The sequence below is a fragment of the Martes martes genome (genome assembly GCF_963455335.1).
Source record: "Martes martes genome assembly, chromosome: 16".
In the NCBI taxonomy this organism is placed as follows: Eukaryota; Metazoa; Chordata; class Mammalia; order Carnivora; family Mustelidae; genus Martes; species Martes martes.
In genome coordinates, this window is record NC_137904.1 from 10,415,659 (window position 1) to 10,442,707 (window position 27,049).

Below are 27,049 nucleotides of genomic sequence, written 5' to 3' on the forward strand. Positions count from 1 at the left end.
GCCGCGCGGCGCATCCTGCGGGCGGCGGCGGCGGCGGGCGCGGCGCCGGCAGCCGGACGCAAGATGATGAAGTTTCGGTTCCGGCGGCAGGGCGCCGACCCGCAGCGCGAGAAGCTCAAGCAGGAGCTCTTCGCCTTCAACAAGGTGCGGCGGCGGCGGCGGCGGTTCGGGCAGAGGGCGGGAGAGGGCGGGAGGGGGCGGGCCGGGGGCCCGAGCCGGGGGCACGGGGGCCCGAGCCACGTCGGGCCCGGGGGGAGGGGGCGCCCAGCTGGGGCGCGGCGCGGGGGCCGGGCCGCGCGCCCCTCGGCGGGCCCCACTTCTCGTCTCCTCCCCTGCTCCACTCTCGGACTCTGGGTGGGTCTGGGTCCCTCGCTGACTTTCCGAGTCAGCTTCTCCGGGTCCCTGTGGGCCTCACTGGCCCTGGCTCTGCGGGTCTCTGTGTACTTGGGTCTGTGTGTCTGTCTGTCTCTGTGCGACTCTTTGCATGTCTCTGGGTCTGTGCCCGTCTTCTCTGCCCAGGATCACCTCCCTATCCTCAGCCTGTCTGCCTCTGTCCCTGTGTGTCTCTGCGTATCCCTTCTCTGCCTTCCTTCATCTCTTTCTGTCTCTTCATCTCTGAGTCTTCGCCTGTCTCCTGCGTGTCTCTCTGCCTACATGCGTCTCTGTGCAGTCTTTGGGAACTCTCCCCCTGGCTCTCGCTGTCTCTTTCTCTCTCTTCCTTTGGGGGACCTCAGAGCCCCTGCTCAGCCCTTGGGGCAGCCCAGGGCCCCAGTTTGTTTTGCTTTGGCACCCAGGCGGGTGGGGAGGGGTGAGGAATGGAGGCAGATGTTGGGGGGATGGGGCTGGGAAATCCATCCATGTTCCTTTTCTCCCCTCCCCCAAGGCCCTAGGCTATGCCTTCCGGGGCTCTGACCTGCCCTGCTCTGCTGGGGCTCCAGGAAAGATGCCTGGCTGTGTAGGCAACTACACTTCAACTCCTGGGGCCTCAGTTTCCTTTGCTATGAAATGGGGCCACCTTTTTCCCTGCTGTGGGCTCTGGCTCCCCGTGTCACATGGTCCAACTGACCTATCCTTTGGGCCAAGGTGGAGGTGATTGCTCCTTCCTTTCTTTTCCTGGGTAGGGCAAGAGGGGGCCATGGGAAAGGGGCTGCCTTCAGCTTCCTCCTCTGCCCAGCTTTTGCACTGATGTGTGGTAGATCCAGGCCCCCGCCTTTCCCTTGCTAACTTCTGGGGTGTTTCTTCTGCCCTCGCTTTTATTCCCAACCTCTGATTGCACAGCCCCTCACTGTTCTCAGGGATTAGAGTTATTGTCCCCATCATACGGGTGAGAAAATTGAGGTTCAGAGAGGGATGATGACTTGCCCAAAGTCACAGACTGCGCTGGGGCTCTCTGTCCTTGTGGCCCCTTGTCGACAAGATTTGACTTGAGTCTTGAGGGGCAGGGATTTTTGGATGGGCTGCTATGGTCCTGAGCCAGACGCGAGGAGACCCTTGTTCAGGAGAAAGCTCTGGAATGGCTAGAGGTGAAGTGGCTGAGGTGGGAATGTCTCTCGGAGCAGGCAGGGTTTCCTGCGGGGGGGAAGGGGGTGCTGCCGGGGCCTTCAGATGTGGTGGCTGAGAAGTTGCCAGGGGCCTGCGGAGCCCAGAAGGGTGGCTGGTGTCCAGGGTCTCCCAGCTGGTTCCCTTCGTGCGCTGGGTGACTGTGCGTGAGCCCCTGTGAGGTGCAAGGAGGATGGTGGGGACAGGTGAGTCAGGGACTGTGAAGTGGAGACTGGAGATAGATGGTGGGTCCTCCTGGCTGGATCTGGGTTGGCAGAAGCCAAGGGCTCCCTGCTCAGGAGAGTGAGGCCCCATTCCTAGTGGGCAGCGTTGGTATAGTTTGGGGCAAGGGGCTTGGTCACAATAGGAGATAGGTGAACGCTAGAGAACAAATGGGTCCTAGATCCTGAGTGGTGGCGAGCATCAGAAGCAAGTGTGGACTTTGGACTGTCTTGCATCCAGATCCCTGTCCTGCCCGCACCTTGCCCATGGGATGTCCAGTCTATGTCAGTTTATGTCCTGAGCTCCTCCTTTGTGAGGGCCCCCTTCTAGGTATTGAGGACACACCACAGTGACCCAAGAGGGACGAATGCCTCTTCGCTTGAGGTGCTGAGGTACTCGTGGGGGAGGCAGTGAAAAGCCAAAGCAGAAGAGTGAAATATGCAGCAGTTAGGATGATGGCCAGTGTTGGGGATACAATAAAGTAGGGTGAGGGTAGGGAGTGTGGGGACAGGGAGCCGCTAGAGCAGGGTGGTTCAGGGAGGGCTTTGAGGAGGTGACTCCTGAGCTGAGACCTGAGTAATGGGGAGGAGCCCTCCTTGGGGAATGCTGGGTGAAGCATTTTCCAGGTAGAGGGACAGTAGATGCAAAGGTCCTGAGGCAGGAGCCTGCCTAGTAAATTGGAGGAGAGCAGAAGGCCATTGGGCCTGGAGTCAAGTAAGCTGGGGGAGAGAGGGAGGAGGACAGAGGGGTCAGGTGGTGAGGTGGGAGCTCGGAGACGGCCCTGAGCAGAGGATGGGACTGGCTAGACCTGGTCAGCTCTAGTACGGGCATGGCAGGCTGGTGGGAAAGGGAAGGGCACTCCCCCCTGCCCCCTGCACTGGCCAGCCAAATGGGCGACTCTGTCCTCAGGTGGCCTCACTGCCCCTAGTGCCCACATGGGAGACTGAGGCTTGGAGAATGTGGTGATCCAAGCAAGCTGCAGTCCCTGGCCTGGATTGGTTGAGGCAGGAGGGAGGCTGGGGCAGCAGGCCTGGGACCACGGTTTCTTTTGAAATGTGTGCCTTACTGAGGCACTGGTCAGGAGATGGCTGCGCCTACTTGTGGTGTCCCGCATTGGTGTTGAGGACAGGGTGGGAGTCCCTTCAGGCTGGCCTCTGGGGATGAGTGGGAGTTCCATGGTGGATGTGGGAAGGTGGCTGAAAGCATGAGCTGGTGGAAGGAAGGACTGAGAACCCAGAGGGCTGGAGTCTGCCATGGGACAGGCCCTGCCAGAAGGAGAGGTCCTGGGGAGCCGGACGAGCTGATCCTGGGTGTTGCCCTCCGATCTCCAGTGGGGCCCATGGGGAGTGCCACACACATTATACGGGACCTCAGAAAGCATGGCAGCTCACCTCCAGGAGTGGGGCACGGAGCCCCACTCTGTGGGACGGGTAGGGTCGACTTCTGTGCCTGCACCTCAGGGGTCCTGCTTCTCTCTGTTGCCAGAGCCCTGCACACGGTGGGCTGGACGTGGCTGTGGAGGAGGACAAGGCCTTGGCCGGGGGAGGGCCTGTGCGGTGTGGGTTGCAGGTGTGATCACCTGTTTCAGAGTTGAGAACACCGAGGTGCGGAGCTCAGATGGACGGGCACCCATCCTCATCATGCAGCTACACTAGTCTGGAGGCTGCCTTGGGCTGGGCCTCAGGTGGGCCTCAGGTGGGCGGGGGGCTGCGTGCTGCTGCCCATGCCCTCCCCTCCCCCCGCAGACCGTGGAGCATGGCTTCCCCAACCAGCCCAGCGCCCTGGCCTTTGACCCAGAGCTCCGCATCATGGCCATCGGCACGAGGTCTGGGGCCGTCAAGATGTATCCTTTGCGCACCGAGGCCTTCAAGGCCAGTCGGGATCTCCTGCTAACAGCCCCCTGTATGCCGGCTCCTGGGGCCTGGCCCACCCTGGGAGGCCGCAGTCCGGGCCTGGGTCCTGGTGGAGGTTGGTGCGGCCTCTGCCCCTGAGACTTCTTTACAGAAATGGTTGTGGGGGAGGGGTCAGCTTGTAGTGGTCACAGCTGTCCCTAGCTGCGTTTCAGCCGGCGAGTTACCTAGGCGACCCTGCCACTGCTCCAGCAACTGACCGGGAACACTGGGCCAGGAGGCTGGCCAGGCGCAGTACCCAGCAGGGGTGGTGAGTGGGCCAGGGTCGCCTGGTGGGCCTTGCCCTGGTGACCAGGCACACACACGTGTGCGAACGCGAAGACACATGTGTGCGGCCGAGGGGCCGGGGGCCGTGCCAGGCTCAGCATGGTGAGTGCGGCGCGGCCCCCACCTGGGTGCTGGCGGCTGCACAATGGGCCGTGTGAGCCGCACAAAGCGGGCATTTTCCTGCCAGTGCGGGGTGGGGGTGGGGTGGGGGCACGCCGGCAGCTGACTGCCTCCCTGCCTGCTACAGAGGACCCCTCCCCTGCTGCTCTCGGGGAAGCCCCTCGGGTGGGGAAACTGAGGTAGAAGGCCCACTGGGGGCTGCCTGCCCTCCCCCTGTGCCCCGTGATCCTCCGGCTCTCGGTACCCTCACTGGGGACGCTGGTTGGCCAAAAAATGAGTCAATGCCTGGAAAGGGGTGGGGTGGGCATGGGGGTCTTCCCGCCCCAGGGCTGGTGGCCAGGCAGGGGTGGGCGACTGGGCCTGTAGTTTTCGAGTCTGCCTTCCCTAGGGAGTGTGGCGGTGCCGGGGTGACCCTCCTCTCTCATGGGCTCCCAGGGAGGCACCGTGGAGCAGGGAATGGGGTGGGGAGAGGACAGTGCTTGGATCCCTTGCCCTGAACCGCCCCCACCGGCCCTGGGGGGGTCGCACTTCCTGGCCTGCGCCCGCCCCTCTGGGTACTGTTGTGCCCCGCACGTGTATTGTGTTCCCAAAGCCCTTTGCTCAGTCCCCTGATGGGGCGACTCTGGTAGCCGCTTGAGCTGTCCCTCCATGGTGTTTCTCGTGCACGGGCTCTGCGTGCTCACAAAGAACCTGATGTACTGGCGAGGAGACAGCCCCAGAGGAGGAGGCTGGGGCCCTCCTCTTTCCCCTCCTTCCTTCCCCCAAACTACCAGAGCCCTGAGTTGGGAAACTGAGGCTGGCCACAGCAGCTACCCCTCCCCCTCAAGGGCAGCCGTCTCCTTGGCAACCCTGGTTCCCGCCCAGCAGCTCCTGCCCTCTCTTTTGTCCCCTCTTCTGTGTTCTGGTTCCTGCAGGGAATCCCAGCTCTAGCTCCAAAGCAACGAGCCCCTGTGTCGTTGCTGGGCAACGCTGACCCCTCCCTAGCCCTCCCTCCTGACCCCCTCCCCCCTCCCCTTCGGACCCCTGTCGGACCACTTCGGACCTGGAGCTGCCTGGAGCTGCCGTGACTCTGGCACTGACCCCAGGGACTTGCGGCAACTCACCCAACCTTCCCAAGCCTCCGTGCAATATCTGTGAAATGGGCTGATCGTGGCCTCTCCCCGATCACAGCAGGGGCTGCTGGCTTCCAGCCGCAGGGGGAGTTCAGTGTCCTTGCCCGCAGCTGGAGGTTGGCCTGGAGCTCTGGGAAGAGGCAGCCTGGACTCTGCTGTGCCCCAGGCTTCCGTGCCCAGGCCCGGCCTGGCCTCTCTGCCTGTGTGATCCCAACCTGCGGGGCCCAGTTCTTAGCGTACACAGACATGCTCTGAGGCTGACACAGAACGGGAGCCTCGTCACGTGCCAGGTCTGGGCCAAAGGTGCTGGGTGTGTTTGTATTCTCACTTGCCCTGCATCAGCCCTACAAGGTGGGAGTGGGACTCACACGCCCATTTTACGGATGAGGAAGTAAAGGTCACACAGCACAACTTGCAGCGCAGAGTGAAGCCTGTACTCTGAGCCTGGGGGTATCTTGGGGGTACAGACCTGTGCTTCTTCAAGGACGGGTGTCCCTCCTTGGACCTTGGAGGGCAGGCCTGGCTGGGGCCCGTTGGAAGGTTCTCGGAAGGGAGGATCTCCTATGCCTGCTTCTGCCCTTGACCTCTGCATTCAGCTATGGTGCACCTGGTGTGGAGTTTACCGGCCTGCACCGGGACACAGCCACTGTCACCCAGATGCACTTCCTGCCCGGCCAGGTAAGCCTCTCCCCTCCCCGGCTGCCCCAGCCTCTGCGCCCTGCCTGGCCCCCGACTAGCCCGGTCTCTGTCTCTGCTCATCCACCAGGGCCGCCTCCTGACCCTGTTGGACGATAGCAGCCTGCACCTCTGGGAGATCGCCCACCACAATGGCTGCGCCCACCTGGAGGAGGCACTCAGCTTCCAGCCACCGAGTCGGCCGGGCTTTGATGGGGCCAGGTACCAGACGACTTGCCTGGGGATGAGCTGTGGGGCCTGGGGGAGCCTGGTGGAGATGGTGGGAGCCAGCCTCGCAGAGGCGCTGTGGGTCTAGGACGCCTGCCCTGGGTGTCAGAGGGGGCAGAGTCCATCGAGCTGTGCCTGGGTTCTGGTGGATTTTTCAGGTGTTAAATAGGGGGTCCCGGCCGAGTCTCAGGTGATGCTCTCGTGGTGACTAGGGCCGTTCATGGTTGGGGGTGGGGTAATGGGCCGTAAAGCGCATGGCTGACGGGGCAAGTTTGGGGGCAAGGAGGGTCCCACCAGGCTGTATGAGGTGCCAGAGAGGACACTCTAGGGAGCAACCTAGTGGGCCTGGACCCCTGGTGAGAGTGAAAGGGGCCTCTTGGTCCCCGGCCCTGCTGGCCCTTCCTGAAACGGTCAGTGTGGGCAAGTCCTTAACCCTTCAAGAATCCTATACTGCCTGAGTGGGTGGCTTGTCCCGCTCCTGCTGGGGGCTGAGTGAGACCCCCACACATCCAGCCCTCCCCCTGGGGTGGGTCCCCCAGCGGAGGTCTCTCATCCTCTGCAGGCAGGGTCAGTCTGGGGCACCTCCAGCGAAGTCAGGGGCCATCCGTGAGCTGGTGACTGGGGTTCCCGGGTCGGGCTCAGGAGGGTCGTGTGTGTCCTGGAGCCCTTGGTCCTGGCCCAGGCGCTGGCCTGGTTCCTGTCTTCCTCTCCTAGTGAGTGGGAGGGGCTCGGGAGTCTGTCTCCAAGACCTGGGGAACCTATTTTTATCCCTCTCCTTCCCCACATCCTGATGAATAATTGAGTGAGCTAATTACGAGGCCCGCGGCCGCCACCGTCGCCTTCCCGGTGCGCCAGCCCACACGAGAACCGGGCCTCTGTGGGCGCAGAGGGGCCGTCATGAGCAGCCCCGCCCCATCCACACCCCTCCTTAGCAGGGGCCTGGGCTCGCTCTCACCTGCCTCCCCTCCTCCTGCGCAGTGGCCCGCTCAGCCTTGCCCGCGTCACAGTGGTCCTGCTGGTGGCGGCTGGTGACATGGCAGCCCTGGGCACCGAGGGCGGCAGCATCTTCTTCCTGGATGTTCCCACCCTGACACTGCTTGAGGGGCGGACTCTTGCCCCGGACGAGGTTCTTCGCAGGTGAGAGGCAGGCGGGCCCCCCAGCAGCCAGTCCGGGCCTGGGGATGCTCCTGCCAGCTCACGAGAGCCCCTCCTCAGTGTGCCAGATGACTACCGGTGTGGGAAGGCTCTGGGCCCTGTGGAGTCACTCCAGGGACACCTGCGGGACCCCACCAAGATACTCATCGGCTACAGCCGGGGCCTGCTGGTCATCTGGAACCAGGCAACGCAGTGCGCAGACCGCGTCTTCCTGGGTAACCAGGTATGTGGGGAAGGCTGGCGACCCCCGCCGAGGCCCTCTGCTCACACCCCTGCTCACACTCCCCCCTGTGCCCGGCAGCAGCTGGAGAGCCTGTGCTGGGAACGCAGTGGCAGCACGCTGGTCAGCTCCCACAGCGACGGCAGCTACGCCGTCTGGTCCGCCGATGCCGGCGACTCCCCGATGACCCAGCCCACAGTGGCCACCACGCCATATGGTGAGTGCCGGGGAGGCTGAGGGCGGCTCCTGCCGCCTGAGCATGGGGTTGGCCGGTGACCCCAAACTCAGGCACTTGGGGCTGCCTGGCCTTGGTGGGGATGTCCAAGAGGACTGGTGGAAGGCGGTGGTGCCAAGCGCCATCCTCAAAGGTGAGACCGCTGGGGGGGTGCGCGGTGGGACAGTGGGCTTTCCCCTTGGGGAGTCAGGAAGCAGCTGCAAGGTGGGGAGCGATGGAAGCAGACTAGGAACGGGAGAAGCTTGGAGAAGTGTGACCTGGGGCCCTTCCGGTCTTGGCGAGTGAGTGAGCCCGACACTGTCCCACCCCTCCAGGCCCCTTCCCCTGCAAAGCCATTAACAAGATTCTGTGGCGAAACTGTGAATCTGGGTAGGTGGGGAGCGGGTTTTCAGACGTGGGCTGGGGGCTGTGTCTGCAGTGGGGAGCAGGGTGGGTGCGGGGGCGCAGGGACGGCCTGCATCGCTCTCCCTGGGCTGGGCAGTGCGCAACTGGGGCCCCGTGGCTCACGTGGCTCCCCTGCCGGCCCTGCAGGGACCACTTCATCATCTTCAGTGGAGGCATGCCCCGTGCCAGCTATGGTGACCGCCACTGTGTGAGTGTGCTCCGGGCCGAGACCCTGGTGACGCTGGACTTCACCTCCCGCATCATCGACTTCTTCACGGTGCACAGCACACGGCCTGAGGATGGTGTGTGCCCGCCCTGGCCCGTGCCCCGTGCCCTGTGCCCCCTGCCACTGGGCTCACCTAGCCCTCGTCCCGCAGAGTTCGATGAGCCCCAGGCCCTGGCCGTGCTGCTCGAGGAGGAGCTGGTGGTGCTGGACCTGCAGACGCCCGGCTGGCCTGCCGTGCCCGCCCCATACCTGGCCCCACTGCACTCGTCCGCGATCACCTGCTCTGCACACGTCGCCAATGTCCCCGCCAAGCTGTGGGCCCGCATCGTGAGTGCTGGTGAGCAGCAGAGCCCGCAGCCTGCCTCCAGCGCCTCGGTATGTGCCCGGGGCCTCCTGTGGGGCGAGGGTTGGGTGGGGGGTGAGGGATGGGAGTGGTGATCCAGGCTCTGGCCAGGCCCAGGCCCAGAGTGGGGAATGTGGCAGACATGCATGGGGAACTCAGAGGCAGTTTGGGCCCCGGGTGCCAGGCCCAGGGTGAGGAGAAGGCATTTGTCCTGACCTTCCGCTTCCAAATCTCTGCCTCCCTGTCCCAGAGCTGGCCCATCACCGGGGGCCGGAACCTGGCCCAGGAGCCATCCCAGCGAGGGCTGCTGCTGACCGGGTAGGCAGACGTGTGTTCTGTGGTCAAGCACAGGTGTGACGTGTGTATGCGTGTGTGTGTGTGTGTGCGCGCGCGCGCGAGCGCACAGATGGAGCCTGGTGCAGGCCCCAAAGGTGTGGGAGAGCCTGTCCGGGACCTGGTGGATACTGACCTGCCTGGTAAGCCAGGCCCCACCCCTGGTGGGACCAGACCACCCCCTCTCCTGCAGGGTGGATTAGGATGAAGCTTCCCTAGGCCCTGGTTTAAGGCCCCGCCCTGCCCTGCCTTTTGGTCTGGAACTGAGCTCCACCCACCCAGCCTGCCCTGGGACCGGAAAATCTGGGCTGGCCCACGCGGATCTGCCCTGGGCAGGTGCTGCAGAGCCCAGCCTGGGCCTGGCGGGCGCTGACGTGCCCAGTGACTCAGGCCCTAGCTTCCTGCCTTGCCTCTGCTGTCTGCCTGTGCTGGAACCCTCAGGCCTCTGGCTCCAGTGTCCCCTCCCCTGCTGGGGAACTGATCGTGGCTCTGGAAGTGTTCCAACCGGCCCCAGAGACTCAGGCACCTTTTCACACCCTGGCTCTGGGCTCTCACCACTGCGCGGAGGCCCCTGACGTGGGCCCTGCAGCTGTGTCCTGAGGCTGCACCCCAGATCTGTCTGCTCCTGCCCCCTATTTCCCCTCCCTGCTTCCTCCCAGCCTCCCCAGGCTTCCTGCTGCTCTGCCTACATGGCTGCCTCATGCCCCAGCTGATCCTTCTGCGCTGTGGCTAGCTCCCGAGCGCCTTTCCTGGATGCGCCCGTAGTCCTCTCTTCCCTGCATTTTCTCCTCTACCATCTCCTGCTCATCACACTGGTGATTATTTCCACCCCTTTTCACTGTGTTTGAGAGGCCCAGGTGCATGGGGTCTGGCATACAGTGGGCGCTCAGTATGTGTTCGCTCTCTGCAGTAGACGCGTCCTTGTGTGCCATGGGAGTCTGGTCAGTGCTTGGCGTCTGCAGTGGGTGCTCAGTGAGTGGTCGCAGGATGAGTGGCCGGGGAGGCGCAGGGGGACCCGGAGCGGGGCTGACGTCGCCTTCCCCGCAGCCACGAGGACGGTACTGTGCGGTTCTGGGATGCTTCTGGCGTGGCACTGCGGCCGCTCTACAAGCTCAGCACAGCCGGCCTCTTCCAGACAGACTGTGAGCACGCTGACAGCCTGGCCCAGGCCGCCGAGGACGACTGGCCCCCGTTTCGCAAGGTGGGCCCCTCCCCGAGCTCTGGGGACCTGGGCCCCAACCTGTCCTGAGTCCTCACTCCATCCTGCCCCCCAGGTGGGCTGCTTTGATCCCTACAGTGATGACCCTCGGCTCGGTGTGCAGAAGGTGGCCCTGTGCAAGTACACGGCCCAGATGGTGGTGGCTGGCACGGCAGGCCAGGTACGGCAGAGGTGGCCTCAGTTTGGGGTCTCCAAGGGCTTTCTGGAGGAAGTAGATCTGACCCAGAGTGGGGCTTCAGGTGAGGGTGGCTGGGGTGAGGCTGGCCAGGGAGGTGGAACCCATTGAGGGCCTTGAGTCTAGACACTGGCTCTTGGGGAACCATGGAGGGTTGGGGCTGGGGTCAGGAGCACAAGTGTAAGGTGAGCCCTGGGAGCGTGGGGACCAGCAGGGCTCCGTCCCTGCGGTGCCCCCAGCACCCGCATGATACGTATGTGTTCCACGGGCACTTACTGTTAAATGGGAGACCAGTGAGTGGAAAGGAGTTTGCTCCAAAGGCCAGTGGCTCTTGGTTACTGCTGTGTCACTGGCACTCGTGCAGTATACAGAAGGTATACTCTGTATACCTTATACTTTGTATACCTTACACTTTATACCTTATACCTTAAGGTGTACTTAAGGGTATACCTTAATATATATAAGAATTTAATAAGAAAGTATACTCTGTATACCTTATGTCTTACGTTCTGTATAAACTGTGTGTTTAATGGAGGTGGGCTTGGGGGGATGGGATATTTGGCCTATAAAAAACAAGGAAGCAGGTCTTGGTCACCATTGTGTTCCCCAGTGCTCAATGAAGGTCCTGGTATACAGCAGGCATTCAATAAGTGCTTATTAAGTAGATGAACTAGAGACAGTACCACTGGGACCACCCTGATGGGCTTGGCAGGCTTGGGTGGGGCCTGACTACTCCCATCCTCCTCCATGCTGACCCCTCCGCCACCCTGACTGTGGGCTCAGGTGCTGGTGCTGGAGCTAAGTGACGTGCCCTCGGAGCAGGCGGTCAGCGTGGCCAGTGTGGACCTCCTCCAGGACCGAGAGGGCTTCACGTGGAAGGGCCACGAGCGGCTGAGTCCGCGTACGGGGCCGCTGCCATGGCCTGCTGGCTTCCAGCCCCGAGTGCTGGTTCAGTGCCTGCCACCAGCTGCTGTCACCGCTGTCACGCTCCACGCCGAGTGGAGCCTCGTGGCCTTTGGCACCAGTCACGGCTTTGGCCTCTTTGACTATCAGCGCAGGAGCCCAGTGCTGGCCAGGTGTGTGTGGGGTGGGGCCGGAGCCTGGTGACTCAGTATCTGTACTGCCCCCCTACCCCCACCCCCGACCCCAGCCTCCTGTGGGGGCTCTGATGTTACCCCGCACCTGTCTGGGCCTCGCTTTCCCCTTTTAAGGTCTGAGATAATGGAGGTAGGGTGCCCTGAAGGCCCTCTGCCCCTCTGGCAGCCCTGTTCTTAGGGGAAGTGCCGCTGGGGAGTTTTAAGCCCCAGCTGCTGGGATGGCAGGGCAGCGTCCCTGGGCCTCTGGTTCCTGACCCCCGGGGCCAGCGGCAGCATGGTGGCCGCTCCCGGAATCTGCTCTGGGGCCTGGCTGACGTAGCCTGCCCGCAGGTGCACGCTTCACCCCAATGACTCTCTGGCCATGGAGGGCCCGCTGTCCCGGGTGAAGTCCCTGAAGAAGTCTCTGCGCCAGTCCTTCCGGCGCATCCGCAAGAGCCGAGTCTCGGGCAAGAAGCGGGCCGCTAATGCCACCAGCAAGGTGAGCTGGGGCTTGGCTGCCCGGGTGCCGCCCGGCTGCCTCTGCGGGCTGGGCATAGCCGTGGAGCCAGGCCCCAGCCCTGGCCTGGCCCTGAGCCCGGTGTCCGGTCGCCGCGCTCGCCCCGGCCAGCGTGATGAGGATGGGGCGGGGAGGGTGCAGAGCTGTTGGGCACTGGGCTGTGGGGAAGGCGGCGTCCTGGAGGCCACTGCCCCCCCTCCAGTTGCAGGAGGCTAACGCGCAGCTGGCCGAGCAGGCGTGTCCCCATGACGTGGAGATGACCCCGGTGCAGCGCCGCATCGAGCCCCGCTCCGCCGACGACTCCCTCTCCGGCGTCGTCCGCTGCCTCTACTTTGCTGACACGTTCCTTCGAGATGGTGAGACAGGGGGATGGGCTGGGGAGATGGGCCTCAGCTGGCCATCTAGGCCATGTGGGAGGGGGGGCACTGCGCCTTCCGGGAAGCAGGAAAGCCGACTGCATGCTGCACGGAGCTGGCCCCCCAGACGGTCCCACTAGGATTTCTACCTGTGAGGGGTTGGTGAGTGAGCCAGGAGGGCCTCCGTGACCCGAGCAGGGAGAAGGGAGCCCAAGATCGGGGGCAGAGGGTGCGGGGGCCAGCCGGCGCCCACCGCTGTGGTGGGCACGCGTCCTGGAGGCTGGGTGGCCGGTGCTCTGCAAAGACACGGTTGGCTCCATGGACGGCTTTGGGATTGATTAGTGCCTCGGGTCACGGAGGATTCCGACCATCCACGGAGCTAGAGAGGAGTCCGGCCACCGCGACCCCTGGCCTGGTGCCACCAGCCATCTGTGGCTGCCGCACCCATCCCCACCCCACACTCTGTCATTTAGATGAAAACTATGAGTGAGGACTTAAGAGTGTGTACACCAGGCGTCACCCATAGCCAGGGTCTCCGTGTTGTACCCTGCAGAACCAGTGTGGGTCCCAGGCACGCTTGGTTGTTGGTGCCTTTGTTCATTCATCTCAAGAACGTTTCCTTATGCTTGCTGTCGGGTCAGCATCTAATCAGGCGCCGCTTGGCATCTTACTTAGGGGACTTCTGGTCCCTGGGTCTGCGAGGGGAGCACCCCCTCCCGGTGTCATTTTTATGTTGGGGATCCTCTGTCCCGTGGCTCTTCTCACTGGACGTGGCAGCTCTCCTTACCGCGTTCTGCCGTCCCTGTGAGGCGGCCGACGGGGCACGGCTTCCCAGCGGCCAGTGTCCCTTGTCAGGGCAGCGCGGTGAGCTGCTGACTTTGCCCGGGTGTTTGGCTCCCCCTGACGGCTGCTGCAGAGGCCACCGGTTCATCAAGGGCTCATGGCAGTGACTGGCGCTTCCTGCTGGCTCCTGCCTCCCATTCTGCACGGAGGGCCCGTCCCCAGAGTTGCAGCTCATGCGGGCAAAGCTGGCGAGACAGTGTCTTCCAGCCCAGGCCAGCCTGTGAGGCGGCAAGCACTCCGAAGGGGGTTGGCTGCAGCCCACTGGAGCATGTCTGTGGGGTGAGGGGGTTCTGAGTCTGTCACTGGGACCGGTGATGGTATACGGTGGCGTTGGGAGACGCTCAGGGCTGGGGCCCCTGGTACGGAGCTGGGGGCTGAGGGTGCTGCAGGATGGGGTTTAGAGGCCCGGATGTAGGGCGGTTGCCTGCAGATGTCTTCGAGGCCGTTCCCCCTCATGCAGGGGCTGTATCCCAGGCCCCACATTTCATCAGCAGCACGGGAACCGTGCCTTGGCCTCTGGGGAGGCGTGGGTCGGGGGAGAGGCAGTTCTGGGGCCTTGGGAGGGGAAAGGAGGAGCCCGTGGGGCGCGGCCGGCAGCCCACCTCACCGGCCTGGCCTCCCACAGCGGCCCACCACGGACCCACCATGTGGGCGGGCACCAACTCAGGCTCTGTGTTCGCCTACGCGCTGGAGGTGCCGGCAGCGGCGGGCGGCGAGAAGCGACCCGAGCGGGCGGTGGAGGCTGTGCTGGGCAAGGAGGTGCAGCTGATGCACCGCGCCCCCGTGGTGGCCATCGCCGTGCTGGATGGCCGTGGCCGCCCGCTGCCTGAGCCCTATGAGGCCTCCCGGGACCTGGCACAGGCCCCCGACATGCAGGGCGGCCACGCCGTGCTCATAGCGTCTGAGGAGCAGTTCAAGGTAAGCCCCAGGGAGACCCTCCAGGCTCCTGCCCAGACACCATTGGATCCTCTAGAAACTGCCCTATATCCCTCATGTGCTGAGATCCCTTCCTCCCCCCGAGGCACCCCCGGCTGGTACAGGTGCCCCCTGCAGAGCCCAGGTGGCCGCAGTCCCTCAGCACCCTCCTGCCCCACTGAGTCCCTGCCAGGACCCTCTGAGCACTCTTGGAGCTCTGCCTGGCTGAATCTGTCGGGATCTGAGGGGTAGCAGCCACCTGACCCTCACAAGCCAGTGTGGCTGGTTTGGCGGGGCCCCGGGAGGTGTCCCGGAACAGCGTGGAACCTGGGTGGAGTGTGAGGATAGGGTAGCTGGGGGCTGGTGGGTCCCGGGTGGAGGCGGCCCAGTGGCCAAGCCATGCAGGCCCCGCTCACAGGCTGGGTCCGGGGTGGGGGCTGCTGCCTGTGCTTGGGACTCCAGGCCCTGCTCACCGGCCACCTGCCCGCCGCCAGGTGTTCACGCTGCCCAAGGTGAGTGCCAAGACCAAGTTCAAGCTGACGGCCCACGAGGGCTGTCGCGTGCGCAAGGTGGCACTTGCCACGTTTGCCAGTGTGGCCTGTGAGGACTATGCAGAGACCTGCCTGGCCTGCCTCACCAACCTGGGCGACGTGCACGTGTTCTCCGTGCCTGGCCTGCGGCCGCAGGTGCACTACTCCTGTATCCGGAAGGAGGACATCAGCGGCATCGCTTCCTGCGTCTTCACACGCCATGGCCAGGGTGAGGGCAAAGCCTCCCGGGGCGGGCGGCCTGAGCAGGGCTGGGAGGGTCACTGGGGAGTGTTGGCAGAGAGGGGCCCCAGGGCCAGCGCAGGACCGGCCTCAGAGGCGTGGGGGGGTAGGGAGGGAGTCCGCTGAGGGGCTGTGATTGGAGTCCCAGCCCTAACTGCACCCCTCTCCTCGCCTGCACCCCCCCTCCAGGTTTTTACTTGATTTCTCCGTCGGAATTTGAACGCTTCTCTCTGAGTGCCCGGAATATCACAGAGCCACTCTGCTCTCTGGACATCAGCTGGCCCCGAGATAGCACCCATGCCAGGTGCGTGGACGGCCCGGCCCAGGAGGCCTACCGTGGGTGCTCTCATCCCCATGCCCCAACTCTGCATGAAATGAGGGTGGCCCTCCATGGTGGCACCCCTCTCTGGCCCTGGGGCCTGGGAGAGGGCAGGCAGGGTCTGACACTCGTGGGGTCCTCATCATGACCCCGTCTCTGCAGCCACAGGCTCCGAGAGTCACCCAAGCTGAGCCAGGCTAACGGGACCCCAGGCATTGTCCTGGCCTCACGGAGCCGCGATGGAAGCCCGGATCCTGGCCACAGCAAGGGAGCTGGTGAGGGGGACTGGGGTGGGGAATAAAGGTGGCCAGACCTCCACACAGCTCAGATGTGGGGGCAGGTCTCCGTGGGAGGCAGTAGCCTGGCCCTGGTTAGAAGCCCAGGGTGGGGCAGGCTAGGTAGGAGAGGGCTGGAGGTCAGCCCATGGTCCCGAGCTTCACTCTGGGCTGGGTTTGGGTCTGGGTCCGCAGGTCCGCGGGGATGGAAGGTGGAGGGCCGAGGGTGCTCGGCGCCATGGGGCTCCAGGCGGGGGCCTGACCACTTCTTCCTTGCAGACACCCCGGAGCCGCCTGAGGCCATGCTCTCGCCCATGTCCATTGACTCGGCCACTAGTGCGGACACCACACTGGACACGACAGGGGATGTCACGGTGGAGGACGTGAAGGATTTCCTGGGGTGAGGCAGGTGGGCGGGTGGGTGTGCGGGAGGGGCTCCCCAGGCTCCCTAGCCTCCTGCTTGCACCCTCCGGCCTTCCTTCTGTCAGAGCTGGGCACAGAGGCCCGAGGAAGGGCCTGGTCCCAGGACCTTCTGATCACCATCCCCCTCCCCCTCCCCCTAGCTCTTCAGAGGAATCGGAAAACCTGAGGAACTTGGCAGAAGATGAGGCTCGAGCCTGCGCCATCCTGATCAAATAAGGTGCTGTGGGCTTAGGGCCCTGAGTCGGCCTGCTCTGTGCTGTTTGACAGCCCTGATTTTCATACCTGAGTCTTAGAAAAACAGGGCCAGCCTGTCAGCTCCTGGATGTCATAGGTGGTGTGTGGAACCGGTCCGGAGCAAACAGCTTCGCAGTGCTGGCAGCTGGGGGCTTGGGGGCTGGCTCAGCCAGCGCATTTTGCAGATGAGATCCCCCAGACTCACGTGGTCGGGTCCAGCCCGGTGATCCCAGGGAGTAGGACCAGGATCTGGGGTCTGCGTCTGGGGCCCCTAGGTCTGCCCCCACCTGTTGGCTGTCTGGTGCCCCCACGCACAGTGTGGCCCTGCGCTCCAGCTCCCTCTTCCTGTTGTTGGGGTTACTGCTGCCAAGCCTGACCTCGGTGGGGCCAGATGTGCACAGTGCTCCGGCTCAGCAAGACTGCCTCTGGCTGTCACTGCCGAACCCTTGTCCCTAGTGGGGGCGGAGACAGCGTGGTGGCCCCTGCAGCCGGGCTATCGGCCCCTCTGGGGCTCCTTGCCCTTCTCTGAGCCCTCTTCTCTTCCTTTACCAGGAAGGCCAAAACTACGTGGCTCCCAACTGCCCTGCTCGGAGCTGGGATCCAGGACTCCCTGGGCCCTTTGCCTAGACCCACATCTGCTAACCTGTGGCCTCCACCAGGACCTGCCCGCCCTGACCCTGGGGAAGTGTGGGGCTGTGGGCCTGGGGCTCACCCCTGAGCCTCTGGGGCAGATTCTCAGCGGCCCCTCCTATGGGCAGCTGGCCGCCTGGAGGCCAGGTGCCATGGGGAGAAGACAGCTGGGGCTGGCAAGCCCGCGCCACCTCCCATCAACACACCGTCCTTCCCCAATCCCTTTGCAAAGAATATTTTTCTAACGCCTGTGCCGGGCTGGACGGGCATTTCTAAAACTATTTTGGTACTTGCTCCTGGGCCAGCACCCACCTCCCCACCCAGTCTGTGCACGAGTGCGTGCGTGTGTGTGTGTATGTGACTGGGAGTGTGTGCGCGTGTGTGACCCCGTGACTGGGGTCTAGTCAGAGGTGTGTGTATGTGTGTGTACACGCGTGTGTGCACTTGTGTTGGGAGGGGGGTCGGTCAGGATGGGTTTCCCTGTAGATTGTACCTTGGGGTTTTTTTCTTGTCATTTTGTTAAGATTAGCGCTGTTTTAATATTAAAAATACTGATTTTTAATATTGAAAATAAAAGCATTTAATATCTCTTAAAAGGCAACCACGCTGCTTTCTCTGTGGTAGGGAGGGGGCATCACACAGCAGCGCTCCCTGGAGGGACTCCAGCTGCCCAGACCCCTGAGGGCCTGGGTCAGGGCGTCCCCCCTGGTGCTGCTCAGGCTGTGCAGCTGGGGACCGTGGCACTGGGGGCCAGGTGGCCGAACAGGGGCAGCTACCTGCGCACAGCCTCTGCCAGCGGCAGTGGACGGACGGGCCACCCCGGCCCCGAGCTTGGGGCTGCGATGGGAGTGCTGCAGACGGGGGGGCGCTTGCTGTCCTAGGCCAGAGCCTTGCGGAAGGTGCTCCAGGCGTGGAAGCAGCGGGTGAAGGCGTGCTGCTCGTTGCCCTTGCGGACCAGGCGCAGGCGGCGCGGCTGCTCGTGCTCTTTGGATCGCATGTGCTGGATGTACACCTGGCCGGCCGGACCCGGGCATGAGCCGGGAGCGGTCCTTGCAGAGCCCCCCAGGCCGGGCTTAGCCCTCCCCACCAGCTGGCTCACCTGGCAGGCCTTCAGACTCAGTTTGATCTCCACCTGGCTTGTCTGGGTCCCCACCCACATGTAGACCTGTGGGGACAGCAGGGCAGGGGGTCTCAGCTTCCCACCTAGCAGTGGGTGGGCCCCCTGGGTGGCCGAATCGGCGAGAGGGGAGGGGCCTCACCTCTTGACCATTGTCCAGCAGCATGATGTCATCATCCGCCAGGTCATCCTGGCAGAAGTCCGAGCACTTCTCTGTCACCGCAAAGTAGCCCTTCTCATTGGAGCACCTGCAGGTCGAGGGTCAGGGAGAGGCTGTGAGGGTGGCAGGCACGGCCGGCCCCGGGGGGAAGCTGGGGGTGTGGGGTCTGGGTCCTGGCCTCACCGGAAGAGCCTGGTGTGCTTCATGTACTCGGCGTCGTCATCGTAGGGCTTCTGGGCCCCGATGCCCACCCAAAAGAAGTTCTCGGGCTCCTCGCCTTCGTTGATGACCTGTGGGAAAGGGTCTGTCTGGCCCAGGACCCCGGTCTGCTCCCACAGGACTACCCGCGCGCCCACCACCTGCCCGCGTCACCTGCTTGCTGTAGGAGGCGTCAAACATGGTGTTCAGGATATCTTCTGCCAGCTTGGCCTCATCTGGGTCCGACGCCCGGCCCACCCACGCGTACACGATGCCCTGGTTGTCCTCGCTCTCAAAAGGAACCTGAGAAGTGTGTGGGGGAGTTCAAGTCGGGGCCAGCCCACAGCCCGTGACCCTGCTCCACAGTCCCCACCACACCCACAATCCCACCTTGAGAATGAAGCAGAACTCGGAGTTGAGGAGGCTGGAGTCAGTGTTGATCTGGATGCACCTGGGGGGGGTGGGAAGTGTCAGCAAGGGGTCCTTGCTGCCCACTGGCCCCTACCTGCCCACTACATGCTTCCTCCCCCCAGCGAGGCACCGGGTGCAGAGGGCGCTGCCATTGGTGCGAATCTGGTAGAGGCTGGGCTGCTGGGCAGCCTGAGCTGCCTTCCTCTTGCCCCGATGGATGATGAACTTTCTCTTGAAATGGGACAGGAACTTGGGGTTCTCCTGCTGCTGTGTCATGCGTACCACCTGGAGATGTGGAAGCATTAGGGGCAGCTCCCTGGACACCGCCTCCACCCTCCCACCCCCACCACGCCTCCCGAGTCTTTGCCCGCCCCGAGAGGCTATGGGGGCGTGGCCTGGAGTGGGGGCGTGGCCTGGAGCAGGTAAGAGGGGGTGCAGGCACACCTCTAGTTTGCCAGGGAAGAGGCTCTCGAACTTCTTCTGCAGGCTGAAGGTGAAGGTGAGCCAGCCCATGTTGGAGGCCTCCCGGCCCTGCCAGAAGTACACGATGCACTGGAAGTCCTCCTCGGGCTGCTTCTCTTCCGCCTCAGCCGCTGCCTCCTCGCCTTCTTTGCCCTCCGCTCCCGCTTTTTCCTCTTCCTTTTCTTCCTTCTTCTCCTCTTCCTCCTCGTATTCCACAGGGACCCAGTACCTGGGGGGTCAGAGGACGGTGAGCGGGGGTGGGGCTCGAGCCCCTAGCCTCCACGGAGGGGCCGGGCGGCGCGCCGCGGCGGCACCTGCAGAGGAAGACGTAGCAGTCCTGCGTGTAGAAGTGGCCGAACTCCTCCTCCGGCAGCCTCGCGAACTTCTTGCCCTCCAGCACGAAGCCCTCCATGCCGTCCAGGTCCTCGTTCCACTCCTCCATCAGCTGCTCCGCCTGCACGGGGCAGCTGCGAGTCACAGGGCAGGGCCCCGCACGGAGCCCCCTCCCGCTACCGCAGGGTCCCGACCCGGCCCCAGTCCGCCCCGCCCCAGGCCCCGCCCCCACCTCTGCCAGCGCCATGGGCGGCTGCCGGGGCAGGAACAGAGCGGTGAGGTCAGCCTTCATCTGATCTTTCTTCTCCGCGTCGCGCTTCACCTTCCCGGTGAGTCCCGGGCCTTGCAGCACAGCCTCCGCGTTGCGCGTGTAGTCCACCGTCAACACGTCGTCCCAGTTCTTGAACTTGGCCTTGAACACCTGCCGAGCATGGATAAAACACGAGCTGGCCTGGCGGCTTGGGGGCGGAGCCTCGCCGGGGAGGGGCGGGGCCTGACTGGGCCGAGGGGTGGCTCCCAGGGGGCATGGCCTGTGCCAGCTCGGCTGGACTCCGCACCTGTGCCTCGGTGCCCTCCAGGCTGCGGCTGACCGTGGCGTGGCGCGGCCTGTGCAGCATCCCGCACAGCTCCTGGCCCAGCTTGAGGGCGGCGGCGCGCACCAGGCGCGGGGATTTGCGGCCCAGCCAGATGAACACGTCGGACCAACAGTCCAGGATGTATACGCAGCGCGTGTCCAGCAGGCTCTGCAGCTGCAGGGCAAAGGTTGGAGGTCAAGGCCGATGCCGGGCCACCAGCGAGGGATCCCTGCCCCGCGCCCTCCGCCCTCCGTGTGTCTCACCAGCCGCATCTTGGGCAGCAGTTCCACCTTGGGACGGGTCTTATGTTCCACCGAGAGCTTGTAGTTGATCTGCGGCAGCTCCAGATAGCCCAGGCCCAGGCCCACCTGGCAGCAGGAAGGGGTGGGTGTGTCAGGGGCGGGCTCTGGGGCACAGGAGCCCCACCCCCCAGCAGCCCCCTGCTTTGGAGTCCAGCCCCTTCCCTGCTGTGGGAGCTCAGGACCACTGCCTGCTCCTCTTCCGACCTGTTTCCTCCCTCCACTAATGTTTGAAGGACATTCTATCAGTGGAAGGGCTTTTAAATGATGCCTTCCCTGCCTGCCCTCTCCAGGTCCTTATTGCCATTCCTAATTCTCTGTCTTCTTGCTCGCAACACCCCTAGGGGCTTCCTATCACCTTGAGAATCAAGGCCAGGTTCTCAGGCCTGGCACCCACGCACGCACGTGGCAGCCTCCCTCTCCAGCCCCACCTTCCTGGAAACGCACAGTCTAACACTGCTCCTGGCCTCACTCAGAGCCAGCCCCCTGGTCTTTGCTCTGGCTATTTCCTGCCCAGGAGGTGGCAGCCTCTCCCCACCAAAGTCCAGAGGAAGACCACAGCCATCACCGTGGTGCCAGCGGAGGAAGTCAGGCCAGCACTGCCTCCCGCACCACGGCTCACCTTATACAGCTTGGGCTGAGGTGGCCAGAAGTCATCCGGCACGTGCTTCTTGATCTCGGAGGGCTCCCCGCCCAGCGCCTCCCAGAACTCTGGGGGCTCCTGACCTTGCACCAGCAGTGTGATCTCTGCCTTCCCTTTCCGCTCGTTCTTGTTAATTTTCTCCGCAAAAAGCCTTGTGGGGGGAGTGGGAGTATGCAAAGCCTTTAGTGAGTCCCGTGCCCCTTCTTAGGTGACAATCTGTCTTTGCAGAAAATCCCCCACCGTGTCCTCATACCTGGCCTTGGTAGTGCTACTCAGTGTGGCCTGGGTCCCCCGCCACACGTAAATGTCCAGCCCTCGATCCAGCAGGAAAACAAACCTGGGCAGGAGGAGCAGTGATGGACAGGGACGGGGACTGCCCTCATGCCCTTGACCCTGCCCCAAATCCCTCGTTGTGGGGTTTCACGCCTTACTAGGCCTGCCAAGCTCAATGAGACAGGGGTTAAAAGGGTTTCTGAAGGTCTTTTTTTTTTTTTTTCTCTAGAACCCAAAACTGCTCCCCACTAATGGGGAGGAAGTGTGGGCTCAAGCACTCCCCCTGGAGGCATGGGGGCCTACCTTGGGTCCAGAGAGGACCCCTTGAGAGGCACAGGCTCCAACTTGATGTTTTTTTTCCCATACACGCGGTACATCCTGGGGGCCAGAGCAAGAGTGACTGGGGAGGGGGGCAGGGAGGGGCACAAAGGGGCCGATTCAGCCCTAACACCCTCTGGCCCCATCCTTCCCACGGAGTGCAGCCCAGCGCCAGCCACGCCCACACCCCCTCACCTGGTGACATAGTGTGTGTCCTCCACAGTGTAGAAGCCACTGGCTGTTCCACCCTCGATGTAGGAGATGTCATTGTCAAACACCTGTATGTGTGAGGGTGCAGGCCTTCATCACTGAGCCACCCCTTCCCCCGCCAGACACCCCCCCACCCCGGCAGAGGGCAGAGCTGTCTACAGGTGCCTCATGTGCTATATATCCGGGATGAAGGTAGAGAAAAAAAAGGAGTTAGACCCGCGTCTATAAATACGTTAGAGCGTTAGGATGTGTAAAAATACGTTTGCTGGTGTTAAGGTTTAGGAATGCACAGCATGCTTAGATACGCATGCATGGGGCACAGGACCAAGCAGATTTATGCAAGAGGGCAAGGGGTGAATCAGGGTAGAATCTTGGGTGGATGGGCGTCTACACACGACCAGCTGGCTGAGAGGACAGCGGAGCTCGCTCACCGCACTCTGACTCAGGGTCCAGCCCTGGGCCCGCCTTCTTGGTGTCCAGCCGGCAGTCCCACCCCCTCGGTGCTATTGCCCGAGCTCCCCATCTCTCTCTCGGCTCCCCTGGCCCAGGCTCCCCACCTTTTGCATCTAGCCCTCGTGACCCTGCTGTCTGCTTGAGGTTTCACCCCCCCCACCCCACATCCCCCCATCTCTCACCCCCCCATCTTTGCTCTCAGCACTGTGAGCCGGAGGTCTTCGCCCCGCCTACCAGCCCCATCCCGGCCCTTGTCCACGCCCATTTCCCCCGACCCCGCCCCACCTCGGGTCCTCCCCTCCTTCAGGCACCTGCAGGAACTCCTCGCTCTCTTCGCCCATCTCCTCCCGCACAGTGCGGCACTCGGCGCCCAGGTAGTTGCGCAGGTTCACGGCGTGGATGGCAGAGCAAGCCTTCTTGTCCAGAGTGGCCTCCCCGCCGATCCAGTAGTAGATCTCCCAGTTCAGAGAGCCACTGTCATCCAGAAAGGTCTGGGGGGCGGGGCACAGGCCGAGTCAGGCCTTGCCATGGGGTCCTGGCTTCCCGGCTCACCCGCAGAGTCCTCTGGAGCTGCCGCAGACTCCCCTGCCCCAGGGCGGGGGTGATGCACTGATGCACCTTGGCCTGGGCCACCGCCATCCTGCCCCCTGTGCAAAGTCCCCTCTCTCCCACCTTCCCTCAGCGAACAAGAGAGTGGAGCTGCAGATTCGGAGCCATCTGAGATAAGGTTCCTGGGGGTCCCACAGCCCCTGCCAACATGCCCAACCCTCACCTTGAGCACAATGTAGCAGTCAGCCTCATAGAACTTGCCATGGAAGGCCTCCTCCACCAGCACAGGCACAAAGTTCTCGATCTGCCAGATGGTCAGACCGGGCAGCTGGCCCACATCCTCCGTGAAGAACTCAGAGTAGTCAAGGCGTGGCTTCTCCAGGCCCTGGTCCCAGCGCCGTGCCTTGCCCCCAGGGGCCCGGGCATCGGTACTCTCCTGGGGTCACAGTCAAAGGCATGTCTTGCCTTTATACCGCCACTCAGTCTGGCCTCTTTATTTGCTACCCACCTCAGGGCCTTTGCACGGGCTATTCTTGCTACTCAGGACCCACCCACTCTCCCTCTTGGCCTGGGCTGCACAGTCTGTTTTAAGCAGAGCCCAGGATCACTTGCCCCTGTCCCAGCCCCTGGCCTGGCTTACCTCCTGCTTTTTGTTCTTCTCCTGGGCCACATCCGACATGCCCTTTAGCACCTGCTTAGCCTGGTCATCCTGGGCTGAGTCCTTGCGTCTCCGGAGCCGCATCTTGCGAGCCAGGGGGTCCTTGGGCCCGCTTCCTGCTTAGTGGGGGAGTAAACGGCTAGACACTAGCTGGGCCCACCCCCTCGGGCATACAGGCAACCAGGGGCCAACCTGATGCACGGGGATCCAGAAGCCGTGTATGTCCCACCCAATGTACAGATGGGTAAGCTGAGGTCCGGAGAAGCACCCACTCGGCATCCCAGCCAGACCTGCTCTGCTTACCAGCTGCTGCTGCTGCCACTGTGGCAGGCGAGGCCCCTGCCAGCCGCAGCTGGTTCTGCAGCGAGAAGTCGATGTTGTACCACTCAGCAGCGCGGTCCGCAGGCTTCGGAGGCATGACCAGGCTGGGGTTCTCCCGCACGTCCAGGACCTGCCTCGCAGGGTGAGGCAGAGGTGGCACTGAGCCTGAGATCTACCTCGCGGTCACGCTGACCCGGCTTTCTGGCTCTTGGCAGCCAGGGGCCTGGGCTCCCATCCCAGCTCTGCAGCCACCCCTTGGGGCTCTACTTTTCCCATCTGTGGAGTGCGACCTCGCAGGCTGGCCGCGGGGCTTAGAGGATGCTGTCGTGCACGGCATGGACACCGGGGTGTGGTTTGCCCTCTCCCTTCCGTGGCAATGGCACCCCTCCAGGGGCCTCTGCCAGGTCCCCCCCACTCCAGTGACACTGCCTTGTCTGGTTTTTCCCTGAGGGGCCATCGTCACCTCCGACCTCCCCCTCGGGCCCCTCCTCCCGCTCCGCAGCGGCCCTGGCCTGCCCGGACCTCGATCTCCGTCAGGAAGTGGATGGCCTCTGGGAGGGTCACCAGGCGGTTCTTGTTCAGGACGAGTTTCCTCAGCTTTGTGCACCTGTGGGGACAGAGCCAGAGCCTCAGGGAGGTGACAAAGTGTGGGGGGAGGCAAGGAGACCTCCGGTCTTGGAGATGGGGGGCCAGGGAGGGCCAGAGGAGCCGACAGCCCAGCTAGCGAAGACACCAGTGGGTTTAAAGTGGCCGCGCACGGCGGGAGAGGCCGCGCAGCTAGAACAGGGTCCCCGCACAGCTAAGCGGCTGGAAAGGACTTTCAGTGACCGCTATGGAACAGCACTTTTCAGAGTGGCCTTCTGCAGAAATAAAGGCCCCTGGGTACGAACCACAGGATGCTCAAACACGTATTCTATCCGCAGATTAACTTGGAAGCCGCTGAAGGGCTCTCTGTTCTCTCCGAGCCCTGAGGAGGCCAAGCTAGCGGGCACTGTCACCGCTAGAGGGAGCTGTACATGGTGCCATGTCCCAAACTCTCATGGAAGGGGAGCCCCTCCAGCCTCATCCCTGCCAGTGTCCTCCCACACGTGCCGCGGGCACCCACATTGGGAATCGCTGGTGCAGGACTGTGTGGGCTTCCTCCCCAAAGCCGAATTAACCCATCCATTTTGCATGCTGTGCAACAGGGTGGGCTCTGGCTGAGATGCTGGGGTCTTCTGTGCCATAAGACCCCCGCCCCCCACTCGTCCTAGCACCTGCACAGGCTCTCAGGGATCAGCTCCAGGTTGTTGTTGGCGGCCATGAACTCCTCTAGGCTGGTCAGCTTGCCGATGCCCGAGGGCAGCCCGTCGAAATCCAGCTTGTTGGAGTTCAGGTACAGCTTCTTCAGCTTGGTGAGCTTGCAAATGGCGGACTGGAGGGGCGACCCGGGCATGGGGGTGGGGAGGTCAGGGGCGGGAGCCAGGGCAGCTCAGCAGCCCTCCCTCTCCCACCCCAGGCCTGCACGTACGGGCAGCGAGGTGAGCTGGTTGCGGGACAGGTTTAAGGTCTCCACGTGCACCCACTGGTCGATGCACAGGGACAACTCGGTGATCTGGTTGCTGCTGAGGTTGAGACGGCGCAGGCTGGGGAGGGTGTACAGGCACTCGGGCACCCGCGTCAGGTCATTGCAGGACAGGTCCACATCTGGTGTGTGGGGGTGGGGCGCATCACCAGGGGCCCCCGTGGCCAGCTCCAGGGGCAGGAGCCCCAATGTGAGACCCACCTCTGCCCCCTCCAGGCTCTGTGGTCACGAGCAAGTGACTTAATCTCTCTGAGCCTTGGTTTCTCTGTTTGGAAAAACCCCGCACACCGGTGGGTCTAGGCATCAAGCCGGTGCTCGTAACTTGGAGTTAGCACTAGTCGTCACAGTAGAGAAAGAAATGATCGTAATGTAACAGCATCCTTTTCCCTCCGGGAGGTGGCCAGGGAAGCAGGGTCAGTGCCTTCCACCATAAGGAAGCCGGGTACCTGAAGGGACCAGCGCCCGTGGAGACCACCCACCTGCGAGGTTGCTCAGGCCTTCCAGGCTAGTAGGGAGGTTGCTCTGGGTGCGCTGTGTGTTCCTCAGGTGCAGGGTCTGCAGGGCCGTCAGAGCCGGAAGCTGCCTGCAGGGAGAGTCGCGAGCACGGGGCTGAGTGGGGCTGAGAAGCCCAGGTCAGGGGAGGGTGGGGGACAGAACACCGAACTTAGGTAGGGCCTGACAGTTTGGATGGATGGGGTCTGCCCCCATGGGAGGGGTGGGGGTGGGGTGGGGCCGGGGCGGGCTCTGCAGGGGTGTGGTGTCCGGAGGTGCCCACCGGAGCTGCGCGTGCAGCAGCGGGTTCCCGTTGAGCACGAGCGTCTGCAGGTGCACCAGGCGGCGCATCTGTGGGGGCAAGCTCTCCAGACGGTTCTCACTGAGGTCCAAGTACAGCAGGTCGGTGAGGTTGATGAAGAGCTGGTTGGGGATGGTGTCGATGCTGCGGGCGGGTGGGAGTGAGGCAGGTAGGGGCCGTCAGTGCCAAACGCACAGCTCCCGGGCCCAGCGCACCCAGCGCATCCAGCGCCTCGCCCCGCCCCGCCCCGCCCCGGCTGACCAGTACCTGTTGTGGCTGAGGTTCAGCACCAGCATGTTCTTGGCGTTCTCCAGCTCCCGCGGGCACTCTGTCAGCTGGTTGTAGCTCAAGTCCTGGGCAGAAGCGGGACAGCTAAGGGAGGGGTCTCAGGCCCAGTGACACCCTGCTGGGCCTCTGCCAGCCTTGGGGATCGGGGAGAGCCCTGAGCAAGGAGTGGATGAGGGGGTTCCAGAGCCAAAGGGAGACAGTCGGGACCCTGGGAGAAAGGGTGCCTGGGTTAGGGCTCTGACGCCATGAGCAGGCTCGGGCAAGGCGCTCTATACCTCAGTTCTCCGTCTGTGAAATGGTTTACCAGGGGCTGCAGGGACCACTCTTAATAGATGAGGACTGCCTCATGGGCTAGCAAAGAGGCCAGGTAGGTGGGGAAACCACTGACCAGAACTGAGAGGTCATCCAGCTTGAAGATGTCATCGGGGACCCCGGAGTTCTTCAGGCTGTTGGCGCGAGCCACAATGGCCTGGGAAGAAACCACGAGAGTCCGTGATTTCTGGCTTCCACCCCCAGGAAGCAGCAGAGAGATCAAGGAAGGACAGCGCCTTGGGAAGCCCACCAGAGGCCCAAGTGCTGTCCCAGCCTGGCCTTTGCTCATAGTCCCTCAGCCGGGCGAGCTCTTCCTGGCCTCCTGACGAGCTCCTATCAACACCTCAAAGCCCAGCTCACCTGTGTCCCAGAGCCCAGCATGAGATCCTCA

The 27,049-nt window shown here is 63.4% G+C and overlaps 2 protein-coding genes across 4 annotated transcripts in view; one reads left to right on the forward strand and one right to left on the reverse strand.

Moving 5' to 3' along the window:
• LLGL1 (LLGL scribble cell polarity complex component 1) lies at positions 1-17,313 on the forward strand. Its single transcript, XM_080825810.1, has 23 exons — positions 1-144; positions 3,507-3,604; positions 5,767-5,848; positions 5,937-6,067; positions 7,052-7,210; positions 7,289-7,451; positions 7,530-7,665; positions 7,998-8,052; positions 8,215-8,369; positions 8,445-8,668; positions 8,887-8,954; positions 10,017-10,170; positions 10,244-10,348; positions 11,147-11,439; positions 11,791-11,938; positions 12,159-12,312; positions 13,781-14,073; positions 14,565-14,829; positions 15,030-15,144; positions 15,322-15,434; positions 15,714-15,834; positions 15,998-16,074; positions 16,644-17,313. The coding sequence occupies exons 1-22, from the start codon at positions 64-66 to the stop codon at positions 16,071-16,073; spliced, it is 3,189 nt and encodes a 1,062-aa protein (XP_080681936.1). The 5' UTR covers positions 1-63; the 3' UTR covers position 16,074; positions 16,644-17,313.
• Positions 17,243-27,049, reverse strand: part of FLII (FLII actin remodeling protein) — a 12,957-nt gene continuing 3,150 nt past the window's right edge. For 2 of the 3 annotated variants that reach the window (XM_080825805.1, XM_080825804.1), the window contains exons 4-30: positions 26,735-26,815; positions 26,326-26,411; positions 26,041-26,202; positions 25,745-25,848; positions 25,212-25,387; positions 24,958-25,115; positions 24,224-24,308; positions 23,684-23,831; positions 23,363-23,499; positions 22,946-23,158; positions 22,485-22,664; positions 21,706-21,788; positions 21,496-21,570; positions 21,173-21,256; positions 20,899-21,070; positions 20,241-20,345; positions 19,960-20,151; positions 19,635-19,823; positions 19,384-19,523; positions 19,052-19,298; positions 18,738-18,892; positions 18,587-18,647; positions 18,371-18,499; positions 18,182-18,288; positions 17,981-18,086; positions 17,821-17,886; positions 17,243-17,733 (exon numbers count right to left, since the gene is read on the reverse strand). In XM_080825805.1, the coding sequence (XP_080681931.1) occupies positions 17,599-17,733; positions 17,821-17,886; positions 17,981-18,086; positions 18,182-18,288; positions 18,371-18,499; positions 18,587-18,647; positions 18,738-18,892; positions 19,052-19,298; positions 19,384-19,523; positions 19,635-19,823; positions 19,960-20,151; positions 20,241-20,345; positions 20,899-21,070; positions 21,173-21,256; positions 21,496-21,570; positions 21,706-21,788; positions 22,485-22,664; positions 22,946-23,158; positions 23,363-23,499; positions 23,684-23,831; positions 24,224-24,308; positions 24,958-25,115; positions 25,212-25,387; positions 25,745-25,848; positions 26,041-26,202; positions 26,326-26,411; positions 26,735-26,815 (3,576 nt within the window). In that variant the 3' untranslated portion in view covers positions 17,243-17,598. The remainder of the gene's footprint in view (positions 17,734-17,820; positions 17,887-17,980; positions 18,087-18,181; positions 18,289-18,370; positions 18,500-18,586; positions 18,648-18,737; positions 18,893-19,051; positions 19,299-19,383; positions 19,524-19,634; positions 19,824-19,959; positions 20,152-20,240; positions 20,346-20,898; positions 21,071-21,172; positions 21,257-21,495; positions 21,571-21,705; positions 21,789-22,484; positions 22,665-22,945; positions 23,159-23,362; positions 23,500-23,683; positions 23,832-24,223; positions 24,309-24,957; positions 25,116-25,211; positions 25,388-25,744; positions 25,849-26,040; positions 26,203-26,325; positions 26,412-26,734; positions 26,816-27,049) is intronic. The other variant, XM_080825806.1, reaches the window with a different exon arrangement.